Source organism: Periophthalmus magnuspinnatus, chromosome 15 (assembly GCF_009829125.3).
Source record: "Periophthalmus magnuspinnatus isolate fPerMag1 chromosome 15, fPerMag1.2.pri, whole genome shotgun sequence".
NCBI classification, from domain to species: domain Eukaryota; kingdom Metazoa; phylum Chordata; class Actinopteri; order Gobiiformes; family Gobiidae; genus Periophthalmus; species Periophthalmus magnuspinnatus.
In genome coordinates, this window is record NC_047140.1 from 6,099,066 (window position 1) to 6,111,561 (window position 12,496).

Here is a 12,496-nt window from a genome sequence, read left to right on the forward strand (position 1 = left end):
CATTCATACACCAGTGTACACACACACTGGGGGCAAGGTGGGTGAAGTGTCTTGCCCAAAAACACAATGTCAGCATACATCTGTGGGAGTTGGAATTGCTCCGCCAACTCGTGGGTCAGTGGATCTGACTGAGCCAACTGAGCCACTGTTACATTATAGTAAGTAAAAAAATTTAATTGACAAATAATTATTTTTAGCATGTATTATCTATTTTAAATACCATGAACTAAATAATCCAAATCTAATCAAAACCACTCAAATTAAGATAGAAAATATTAATTCAACTAATTTATCACATAGAAATTTTGTTTTTGCCATGAAACATAATGCACTATTTATTTATTTTTTTTATTTTTAGTGTTAGTATTTTTGAGACACAAAGTCCAAACCACTTCAGAGGATATATTTTAATAAAGAAATTATAATAAAAAGAATACAACCTAAAAGTACAGTTTTAGGCAATATAATACACTTTTTACTTTATGAATTATTAAATACTGCTCCTGTCAAACAATATCAAAATAATCACCACGGTTACATTTGTAAAAACATAAAATAATATTTACGTGCAATTTTTTAATGATCTGTCTCTCCAATTAACAGATTGGAATGAGCCTTTAACATGTTGGCGCATGTGGACTATTTGGTGACAGTTAAATAAATGATAATTAGTGTTTTAAATGTTGACATCCCAGAAGATATCAAAAAGCAGCATTTAATTGTATTTTATGAATAATTGTAACCCATGCATAGACTACTATATGGTAAATCAGTCAGCACTCATCACTATGGTAAGATATTACAAAAACTGAACATTGTATATGGCAGAAGAACCCGCATCAAACTGAAAACTGACCACCATGCATATTACTAATACTCGGCCATTTATGGATATCGTTTGTTCTATCTCTCCCCATTACATCAAGACTAAAAGGCCTAAAACAGCAACCCGGATTTACTATTGCTATAAGTCTGGACACCACTAATACAAGGCTCCTACAGTAAATGCAGCCAGTGCTGAAGGCAGAAGTGTGTGGGGTAGTTTGTGTGTTGGTCTCACAGACTTAAAGGGGATGTCTGTGTGAGAGGTGAGCCTGGTTTGTACTAAAGTGGTACAGTGTATTTGTTTTGGTAAATAAGTCAATTTGAGATATTTAGTTAGAATGTATATAGTAATAATATACAGTTATTTCTGTTGGAGGCGTTGTCCATCTTCTAGTCTGCACTGAGATGTAAGTGCTTTGCCTGTAATGTTCCACAGTATGTCAGAATTTAAAGTTGTTTCCAAAGGCTACAGCCTCAACAACAACTTGACAAAAATGGAATTATATACCAGTGATTCCCAAGTTAATGGTTAGAATGCCAACAAAGTTCAACATCTTCTCTTGAATGAATCCAACAGAGTTAAAGCTAAAATACTGTACCACTGAGCGCAAACACGACTTCCATTTAAAGGACACATATTATGCAAAATGCTTTTGTTCGCCAAAAACTAAGGATTTCATATTTTCAAACTTAAAATGATGTCTACATTTGGAAAACCCACTTTATAAACAAAAAACACGTGACTGCTATGCTAATAGAGGCATGTGTTCTTTATGAACACAATTTGACCACTGAAAGAGTCTGGTGATACTTTATGCACTTAAAAACTACACAGGAGAAGTCCAGAGTTTTACCTGTGATGCAACAATCCAGGCAAAATGCAAACAGAACTCTTTTGTGAGTGCTCAAAGAAGACAACTTTGGATTAATGACACATACATACAATGCAACTCCAGGTATGTTTCTGACGAGGGAACAACAATATAAAATGGTTAAAAGCTAAAAAAAAAGCTCCATTTTGCATGACATGTGTCCTTTAAAGTGATTGTAGCACTGTAACTGTAACACCGACTCCTTGACTGAACATGGCTGTGTGGAGCAGACAGTCCTTGTGGCGTTAATGGGAGTCTGAGGTGAAGGAGCCGTGTCCAGGATCTTTGGTGTCGGTGACCCCAGCGCCCCTGCAGTGGGAGGAGGACACCCTCTCGTAGATGAAACTGTACAGGGTGACGTCCGGCCTGGAAGTGCGGCAGTTCTTACACACCGCACTGGAGTACTGGAGCAGCAGGTTGTACACACGGCCTGGGACCAGAGAGGGAACAGTAAACAATGAAAGGATTAACACAAGAGACAAATATAGAGGGCTGTGATTCAAAATAGGGGTATGTGCTTTTCTAGTTTACAGAGGTGCAGGGCTGTGGGCCTTTAGCGGCTTAGTCAATTAATTGGTTGATCAAAATCTGTATTAGTTGATTGATCATTTTATTTAGATTATAAGGATTTATATGGGACAACAGCAGAAAGGAAAGTGAATGAGTGAGTTAACTGAAGATTTTGTATTTTTTTGGTATTTAAAAAAGTAGATTAAATGTATGATTCACAAGTTTAATCCATCTTTATATAAATACATTATTTCTTTTCTGCACTTTTTTGCCTGAACTCCCACACATACGCAGTAGTTTTGAGAGCTTTTGCTTTAATTGATCAGCAGGACATTTTGACTAAGAATTTTAATGGAATACAGCCCCAAGTTTGTGTGTATGTAGTGGTTTAACAAAAAAATACACCTATAAAAATGTATTTGAATCTTTTAAATGGTGAATTTTGCCATAAATGTTGTGTTATATTTTTTGTTATTAACTACATAAAAGTACATTTAAATAGATATTTGTCACATATAATGCACAGTTCAATAAAATAGGGAAATGCCAAAGAATTCCTCCTTCTAAAACAGTCAAGCCTTGACAAGAAACTACAGTTTGAAAATGTTGGTACAACTTCAACTTTAGGGCAAAAGTTGTCACTTGGTTGGTTGCTTATATTCTAAACAAGAGACATGTTTATGCAGTGAATAGACCCCATCACAAGTTTTTCTTTGATTAACTCTATGTTACTCAATCTTGCCTAAAATGAAACTTCCGCTATTTTGCTATTTTGTTTCTTATTTATGGATGTAGTCAGAATGTTACAATTCGGAAAAAACAATGAGTCTAAAACTGCACGCACATTTTAGCAGCCTTCTAAATCACTCACACACAAATACACACAAGTCGTGAGTCGTCTCTCTACCTCCACTTTAGGAAATGGATGGCTAGAGGGGAATTTCTGTGAAAGGCTTCAATAAATGTCAGGGGAAGAAAAATGAAAAAGAGAGAGTTAGAACAGAGGAGGAGGAAAGGAGGAGGAGAGGAGGGGAGAGAGGGCGGGGGTGGTGGGGTGTGGGGGTGAGGGTCAGCTGAGGCGGTAATCCACTCTTCTGTGCAGGTTAAATGAATGGGCAGACAGAGAGATGGCCCATATAGTGGAATAACTTAACATACAGATGGACTGGGTTGTTATTTATGGGGACAGTCCTGGTAATAGCAACAATGAGGGAAAACCTGAATGATGTTTGTGCAGGACAAACCCACAACCTCCAGCTCAAGTCATACAGTGCTATATATAGGTGAAAGTCAAAGTGCATATGACAGTTTAGACTACTGATTTCAATAAAACAGAGTGGACATCATTATATTCAAGATCTGAATATGAAATGGTGTCTCGTTTTTTTCTCGATTTTTAATTTTGGTGAAGTTTATCATTTTACCTCCTTGTTGGACATGGGCAGCGTGGCATACGGAGAGGTAATTCTAGTTCTGTTACCTAGAAACCATAATGTTAAAAGGAGCCAAAACTTGTCTAAAATACATAATAGCTATGATCAGACTCATAACAACATATGACGACACCGCTGTTTTGTTACATCAATGTTTAATCAGTGAAAGAACCATTCCTTGTGTGTAAATTCCCTGCATTTTGACTGGAAATGTCTGTGTTGATGGCACAGGTAGAGGGATAATGTTTAAAAACCAACAGCTAAAGCTTCCTGTATTTTTGTTCTTTTGTATTCAACTTTATCTCCCCACAAACTGCCACTTAGGTGCTACTCCAACAAACCCAGTAATTATAAGAAAAACATAAAAAAACACATCCTGTCATATGCACTTTGGCCTTTGTTTAGAATGATCAGCACTAATTGACAAAGCAGTAGCATTGTCCCTGGGGAAATGGGTGGTTCACTCAGAGCCATATTATTAAATATTTCTGTTGTAATTTCTAGACTGAACATGGTAAGTGAATTTGAATGTAGGAATAGGCCCATCATGATACACACTTTATTGACATTCAATATATGAAAGCTGGAACAATATTTTTTTTATTTATTGAGTGTACTTTTTCTTTGCACTACTAGGAAATATTTGGCTATTTTTTATCTTTAACTTATTACAGATTCAAACCAATGACTTAAGTGTTTCAATCTGCTATTTATTTATTGCAGCTCATGATTTTTAAACCTGCTCTGGGGTTATTGTGTCATTTATTGTCTATATTTATTTCAGGAATATATCGGACTTCAAAATTTATTATCACGACAGGCCTATGTAGGAATGTCGCCACCTCCCTAGAGTGACAGAACAGATTCTTTGTGTAATCGCTAGCAACTAAAAACTATATACAACTTCACCAGACGCTAATCACAATCACGTCTTGCACTTAATTCAATGCACAGATCTGTTAGAATCATGTTGACAATGACCATTCTGCTAATTTGTCTTTTAAAAATATTTCTCTTCCCACTGTTGCCAACAGAGGGCATTAGACACCTAAACAACTCTGCTGGCCTGAAAGATGCTCAAAATAAATACATTTTCCAGATAAATTATAGTTAATTACATGCAATATCAATGTCAAGTTTAAAAAGATTTGAGATCTCCAGAAAAAAATGTTGATATTATTTTACAAAATTGGTACCGAGAGGGGAAATGTAAAATATGTTTGTGAGTTATAAATAAAGACTAGTGATGGGACTTTTGGCTCTTTCAGGGGATCCAAATCTTTTGGATCCATTTATTTCAAGCAGCCGTTCAAAAGACTGGCTCTTTTACGATTTATTTATATGACAGAAGCAAATGTGAGAACTTATTTTATCTACAATTCAATCACAGAGAGAAATGACCAGTGCTAAGAGCTGTTTAAAATAGTTCAAACTGATAGTGGGACTGTGTTTACCCTTTGGAATGATGGAAATCTAAATAAAACATTGCAGTATAATAATAATAAAAAACTAACTGTTATCATGATGTCAAATCTGTTTTTTTGTGCACAAAGCTCTCATTCGTGTTGCCTGCTCTGCTTCTGTGCTGATTCTTGTGTTGGTTTAGTGTTAATTGGTGTGAAATTGTATAAAAAATTATAAAGAAAAGGATTTGATTCTTTTCAAAAATGAGGTTCCAACCATTCACGCTAAGAAACCGTTCAAAAGAGTCGACTCGCTCACGAACATCACATCACTAATAAAGACGCAGAAATGGTTTCGGGCAGCAAAAAACAAGAGTATCATAAACTATTCCAGAAGCTAAAATTACAACAGCACAAAGATGGCAGGTGTGTAGTATTATGTGGACTCCATCTTACCCACTGCGACGCGTCTCTCCGTGAGGAACTTGTGCATTTGGTGGACGTCCCTCATCAGCTGTGCGTCTCCGAATGTGAAGTACGCCACGTCCCTCCCGGCCTCCGCTGCAGCCATCAGCTGAATAAGAGCTGGAGAATGACAACAGTGCAAGTAAACTCCACTGCTAATTGGTCAATAAGGCCCGTACGCTAGCGCTTTAGCTGGGAAACACAAGTGACAGGTGCAATTTGTATTTGAAGAGTGAATAATCCTCCACTGGTCGCACTGCCTCATCAACGCCACTCAATTTTTTATCCCTCACAAATTAGCTCTGAAGCCTTTAAATATTTACAAGAATGGCTATTGAGTTCAGATTAATGAATGTACAAAACAGAGCAGCGCTTGCAAAAGGCTTGTAATCTTTATAGCAACATAAGTACAACTACAGCATATTAGCATCTACCGCAAGTTATAGTTATGGTGTTCTAAAAATAGCAGTTAGGCTAATACAAAGGCTAATAGGCAGGGCGTTGAGGAGCTAATGTTATATAGTGACAAGTTGACCATATACAGCAAAGAAAACCATGTCAGTGGAAGTAAACGCTAAAGAAACTTTTTTGTGCTACTTAACTGTGTATACTGCATTTTAACAGTATAGTGTCCTAGTTCTGGTCTTTTTTGGTTGTTTTAGTACAGACTACAGGTTAATTTGCAGATTTCTGGTCAAAAACGGTGAAAAACTGTGCTGCCTCCAGTGGCCACTCCACTTTCAAGTACTATGTGACATCACACACCATTGCCCTGATTAAAACCAAGTGTTGCCGATTACAAACACCTGGCTGCAGAGGCGGTGTTTGAAATGTGGACTCGTATATCCAGAGCCTGCCTCTCCTCCCGCCTCACTCTCCCCTTTAGTTCTCCTGGTATGTCCCGTTTTATCAGCTTGATTTGAAATGTGGGTGTGCTAATGTGCTAATGTGTTAATCCTTGACACGCTTACAATGTGCACTCTGGACAAAATCCTCTGTGGTAAAACACAAATCTACCGGTAATAAGATATAATTATTAGAAAAATTGCAATGAGATTTTTTTAATAGTGCAGCCCTAAAAAAAAAGAGTTTATCCCTAAACTAAAGAAATAACAGATGACAAAAGTGATTTTTTTCTTTTACTATGGATCACACCTGGACAACTGAGGGATTACGCAGACATACAGGACCAATGCATTAGGGGAAGTCTCTGCATTTTTAAGCAAAGTGTGTTTTATGTCGCTCCAATATTTACACTAACCTAATATGTGATTACTTAACAGAATTACAGTTGAGAGCAGTAAATATGACAGCAGAAGGGCCTCGTCCCACTCAGACTGATGTGCTAAACAGTCCATTGAGAGCTGTTTGGGCAGGAGTTATGGCGTCTTTACCCCGGAATCAATTGGCCTATTAATGGAGGGCATAAACCTGTGTCAGCGATCAATACAGCAGGAAGGTACGGCTGAGTGACGGAGAGAGAGATACTAATTGACCAGGAAGTTTAGAATAGACTAGCAACTGTCAGGGTAGTGCAAGCTAGCAGAGAACAGAACATGGTAGTTATGTGTGGAAGAGGTGAGGAATACAAACCGTCTACAAGATAATAACCAGCTTTTTGTAAAGATATGACTTAAAATACAGTTAAAGAAATCTTATAACGTGCAGCCTATTCACTATTTGTGCCATACTTAAACCTCAACCGAGACATTTGCAGAAACTCTTTGTATATTTCTGAAAAGCCTGCAAAAATATAACGACAATAATAATGAAAATATAAGCAGGACAGTACAAAATTTTACAACATAAGATTGTACAAAGATTTTTCCTTTTTTCTAGATCTTTTTCCTGTTAGATTTAAGCTGTGGAGGGTTGAATAAATAACTTCTACGTTTCATTCTGATATTTATTTATTGCCATTTGTGTTTTTAACCGCATCGTAGATTTAGAATTGTTTTTTTCAGGGTTACTGTGTCAGTGGAAAAAATTAGTTTCAATATTATAATTTATCATCTATATTTTCTAAAGTAATATATCGCGCTTCAAAATTTGTTATTGTGACAGGCCTAGTTTTGCCATCACGGTAATGCTAACATTAGCATGCTAACAGCACACTTCCCGATAGAGCACAGCAATCGGATTTCTACCATAGAGCGGCTTATACAATATATCTGTACTACGGCAAAGCAAGTTTTATTTAAGCCACTTTAAAGCTGTGGTAACTGTGGTAACTAAACCATAAAAGGGGGAAAGTGGGTATTTAAACTGTTATTTATGACTGTCGCTAGTTCACATGTGACTTTTCTTGGGTTTGAGCTTTAGAATAGCTTTTTCAGGTGAAGCTAAGCAGGTCCTAGCTTGGTGCTCTCTGTATACTCAAAAGAAAACCTCTCAATCTGGTCGCCACCTCCTCCTCTTATTCTCAGCCCAAACTTAAACAGAGCCGTCCAATCAGGGTTGTTTATGTCAGTGACACATAGTAAAAACAGACAAGCTCATTCGTCACTTATCATTTAGAACAAACTCAAACTCTCTCAGTATTTGGTGCATCACTCATTGATTCTGCAGAAATGATATTTTCAGAAGTGATATTTTTTCATTTTTTCCTTGTAAGCAGTCATATTTGTTTTGATACAGATAGACCATGCGTGTCCCTGATGTCCAGACTACATGTCTTTGTAAACTATTGCAGTACCGTGTATTCTTGGCTGGCCAGGTATTCAATGAGATGTTACTGTATTTAATAATTACAGACAAATAAAAAGGCTGAGTGATCAAACGTGCATGTACTGTATACAATTTCACTATAGTTAAACTTAAACTATTGTTACCTTTTAGCCTTGTATCTCCTCCGAAAGCTCCACAGCCCCAGTTGCCCGTAGCGACGGCGGAGAGATGCTGGCGGTTGGCGTTGTGACGGAAGAATCCACAGTATGCCTAAAGGGAATCCAGGAAGTAAGCAGAAATACAGTATGTTAATGATGTTTGCAGAAGAAAAGATTGAACCGCGAGTGACACTAAAACATTGTACATTAATTAGTTCACCGACAATCGACCTCACGATATATGAGCAGGGTGAGAACGGGGGTTTCCAGGAGTGACGCAACATAGAAAGAGCGCAGTAGTTTGCAGTGAATATCGGAATCACAATTTGAATAACCCTAACAAATATTTCTGTTGTGTTTAAAGGCCCATGTTACGCTATTTTTGGATCTGTTACAATATTCTTTCCTCATCACAAACATATCCGGAGTTGTGTTTTGCTTTATTCACACGTTTAACACACAAACACTGTATATTTAGACTGAGCTCTTCTCTCAAACAGAAAACACTGTTTCACCTCATGATGTCACACCTTCACTCGAATCATTTGGATAATTTTAACCCAAGCTCACAAGAGTCAGTTTTGTGTAATATAGGATCTTTAAAATATCACAATACAAAACATTATCAAAAATAGTTATACAGTATTATGTAGTCCTGATTTTAGTCTTTAAAATTCCAACCATGAGATCTGCTGTGTTACAGATCAGTGATTATTTTATCTTTTATCTTTTGACCTGGAAACTCATTTACCTCTTCTACTAATGAAAAGTTACGCACAAGCTGCTTTTGCTTTAGTTTACCTGCGCACTGTTTAGACATTTTAGCTGATAAAGTACTTATTAGCATTGGCACGTCAAAAACCACTGTAATTAGTGATCAATAGAACGCAGTGTGCATATGTGAGGTTGACCATCTTTTCTCATAAAAGAGACCTCTGCTATAATACAGTAGCTGTCCAATTTAATTAGCTTTAAATGTTAAACTTGCACCATTAAAACAGGCTTGGCTCTTTGTGACAGCACTAAATTGGCACCTCTGTCCCTGTATGTACACCGCAGCACTGTTTTCAGATGCTAAACTCCCATTAGTGCCGCTATATCATGTCTGGAAGTGGGAATACAGACGCTCTATAGCACAAACTCTTACTTTCCATCTCAATATGAGCTCAAGAACAGGTATACTAGTATTTTATATAAGAGCACTGAGACGATTTATTGAGTTAAAACTTCAGCTGACCAAAGTGCTTCACATGAAAGATAAAAAAGCAAACAGATATACAAATAACATGATATATAGGAAGATAGTAAAACACCAATATATCCTGTCTAGCTGGTATTAAATGCCAGGGAGAAGAGGCGAGTTTTCAGTTTAGGTTTGATCTAAGGTTTGATCCACTGCCGTTCTGGCCTTCTCTACTCTACGTATAATTCAATCCGTCATTATAAACATAAGTAAAGTATTTGTGTTTGTGAATTGTTAGTTTTCCAATGACACCGCCAAAATTTTAAGTACTTGTGAGTGAGAAGAGAGCAGGCAAAATAACTATAGTTTATCTGCTAATAAAAGAGACTGCCTCAGCCACTGACACCAATTATCTGGTAATAAAAACTGCAAGGACAAAGAAATATTATTCCAGTGTTTCCCAAAAATAGAGGACAGTATTCTGTCTCCCTCATAGTCTAATTGTTGCTCCCATAGTGTAAAAATATGCTGAGCAAAATTGGTAATAGAAATGATACTTAATGCTTGCAGTAATATCCTCAAAATATAGAAGTAACTATATTTAATCTGTATTCAGTGCCGTTTGATGAGCAGAGTTACTCAGAGACATGTATACTCCATAAATTGTACTGCCACCAATAAACAATAGTCAATTTGTCACTTCTATCTAACTAAGTGTAGGTCAGGTCCACTATAGTTTACACATCGCTCTCACCTTATTAAGTTCTCTTGTAATCTTCTCCGGAAGGAACTGCTCCAAGAAATGCCTATATTTGTACGCGTCAATGGCCACTATTTCAGTACACCGCCTCTGCCAGTCATCCCTATAAGAGAAGCAGAAATTAGTAATCATTCAGTCATTTCAGTGGTGCTCCTCTTGGTTTAAGGGCCTGTACCAGATTTTTTTCCATGTATTTGAGCAAAACTGGTCTTTCCCCAGCACAGATATATTGTATAAGCAGCTCTTGGGGTCAAAATATGTTTAATTATAGAGCACCTTTTTGTCTGAGAAGCCAGAAATGCACTGTCAGCATGCTAGTTGTTTGTAGTATTACTCCAAAACCTCTGCTCTGGCCAACCTCTGCAAACCTCTTAAAATGCACTTGTCTGTAGTTAAGTTTTTAAGATAGTAAAAATCTGATACAGTGTCTTTAAATGAATGAAACAGGATTGATAATTACCTCGGCGTCTCATCTTTGTAACTGCCCACCCACTTGTAACTCTCCGCGTAACCCGAATATTTACTATACTGTTCGGTACCTGCAAGACACAACCAAACAATAGAGAAAATCCATTATGTAGTATTTGGCAGTCACAGCACAGAAATCTGAGCCTCGATAATTGCGTTACTGCCCTAATTCAATTGAGTCTATCTGTTTCTAGAGCTTGTACACTGTTGGGGTATTGGATTGTCATAAATAAAGTGCATTGATTGATTAAGTAATCCGCTTAGAGGGTTGAAATAAAAAGCCTTAGGGGCCAATACGAGGAAATTGTTACACAGGAGAAACTAACCTGGGCAACAAATGCTCATAAAAAATGAAATGGCCAACACTTGAATTGACACGTTGGCATTTAGACTTATAGGTTACAATGTTGTTTTTGTTCCCTCGCTATCATGATAAAAACAGATGAAGTTGATGCTAAAAATGAGGCCTATTAAAGCCCCCAGACCTTATACATAATGCATAAGGGGAAAAGGCGTGAGGGGGCGACACATTACTACAATGATTGGTGCCAGTTACAAACTAATAATAAATGTTTTTGAATGTTGGACTAAGGTACACTAACACTCTCAATCAAAAATGTCCAAAACATTGTACTTTTGTCACACAAAATACGAAAATAAGTGTCCAATCTGCAATGATCTGAAGATAAAAGTCATAAAACAAGAGTTACATATGTAACTATGGTTCTATGAACCCCACATGACTCTCAAAGGGTGGTGCGGAAAGCACTGAATGTTCCCAACGCATGTGCAAAGGGCTTTCAGCACCGCCCTCTGGCAGTCAGGAGGGATGAAATTGAAACTTTATTGAAATATTTTTGCTGAGAATGATCAGTTCCATACTTACACTTTACTTACACTTTAAACTCACTTCTGATACAAAGCAAAGGCTTGATAGTCTTATATTAGTTCTTATATAGATTATATAGGATTGTTCTAAAACTCTTGTTTTTCAGCATCAATATTTGTTCAAGTGAGATTCAACACTAGTTTTAGTATGATTTAGTATGTGGACATTGAGGTCTTTTGACAACCCTACAATGACTCAAGCACTAAACTACACATGTAATATAGTCAAGTGTTTGTGAAATAAAAATGGGCCAAGAATTTCCAATTTGAAACCCAGAGTAAAGATTATTTTTAGTAGCCTGATCACTGCAAACATTACCTAAAACATTACTACTAAACCAGTAGAAACATAACCTTGTGTAAAACCTACAACTCCAGAGTACACCCCTTTTAATCAAGGACTTCCAGTGGACGAGCGAGTCCTATCGTTACAAAAATAAAACACTTGCCTCACTCTCTTAATCATGGCTGCCCACTTCCTCCTTCACCTTTATCCCATTCATCCTGCCTCTGCGCCATAACGTCATCGCAGTTGTCCATTGTAAAACTACACCATAACTAATAACTGTCGACTTTCTTTGTAAATAAAAAATGGTGCCCATCTACGACAGCTTAAAATATGAAAAAAATAGAAATGCTTAGGCTTGGCAAATTTCTCAGACAGATTTTAAAAAGGAAATGCGTGTAGAGTTTTAATGCATCTATGGCGTAACTGGCCCATTCCATTAGGGGACCGCTGACCTTAGTTGGGTTATAAATTCCTTTCTGTCCAAATGTAATAAAGTTAAGTGGATGGGAGGCGGAGGGGTGGAGTGGCGGAGAGGCGGAGGGTGTGTGGGAGGGCGGAGACAAGCGGGCGAGCCA

At 37.3% G+C, this 12,496-nt stretch overlaps 1 protein-coding gene across 2 annotated transcripts in view; it reads right to left on the reverse strand.

The window, feature by feature from the left end:
- Nucleotides 1-394: 394 nt before the first annotated feature.
- The window catches only part of parga (poly (ADP-ribose) glycohydrolase a), a 38,685-nt gene continuing 26,583 nt past the window's right edge, over nt 395-12,496 (reverse strand). Inside the window, exons 14-18 of one of the 2 annotated variants that reach the window (XM_033979960.2) lie at nt 10,737-10,815; nt 10,271-10,379; nt 8,340-8,445; nt 5,500-5,628; nt 395-2,127 (exon numbers count right to left, since the gene is read on the reverse strand). In XM_033979960.2, coding sequence (XP_033835851.1) covers nt 1,943-2,127; nt 5,500-5,628; nt 8,340-8,445; nt 10,271-10,379; nt 10,737-10,815 — 608 coding nt within the window. In that variant the 3' untranslated portion in view covers nt 395-1,942. The remainder of the gene's footprint in view (nt 2,128-5,499; nt 5,629-8,339; nt 8,446-10,270; nt 10,380-10,736; nt 10,816-12,496) is intronic. The other variant, XM_055227356.1, reaches the window with a different exon arrangement.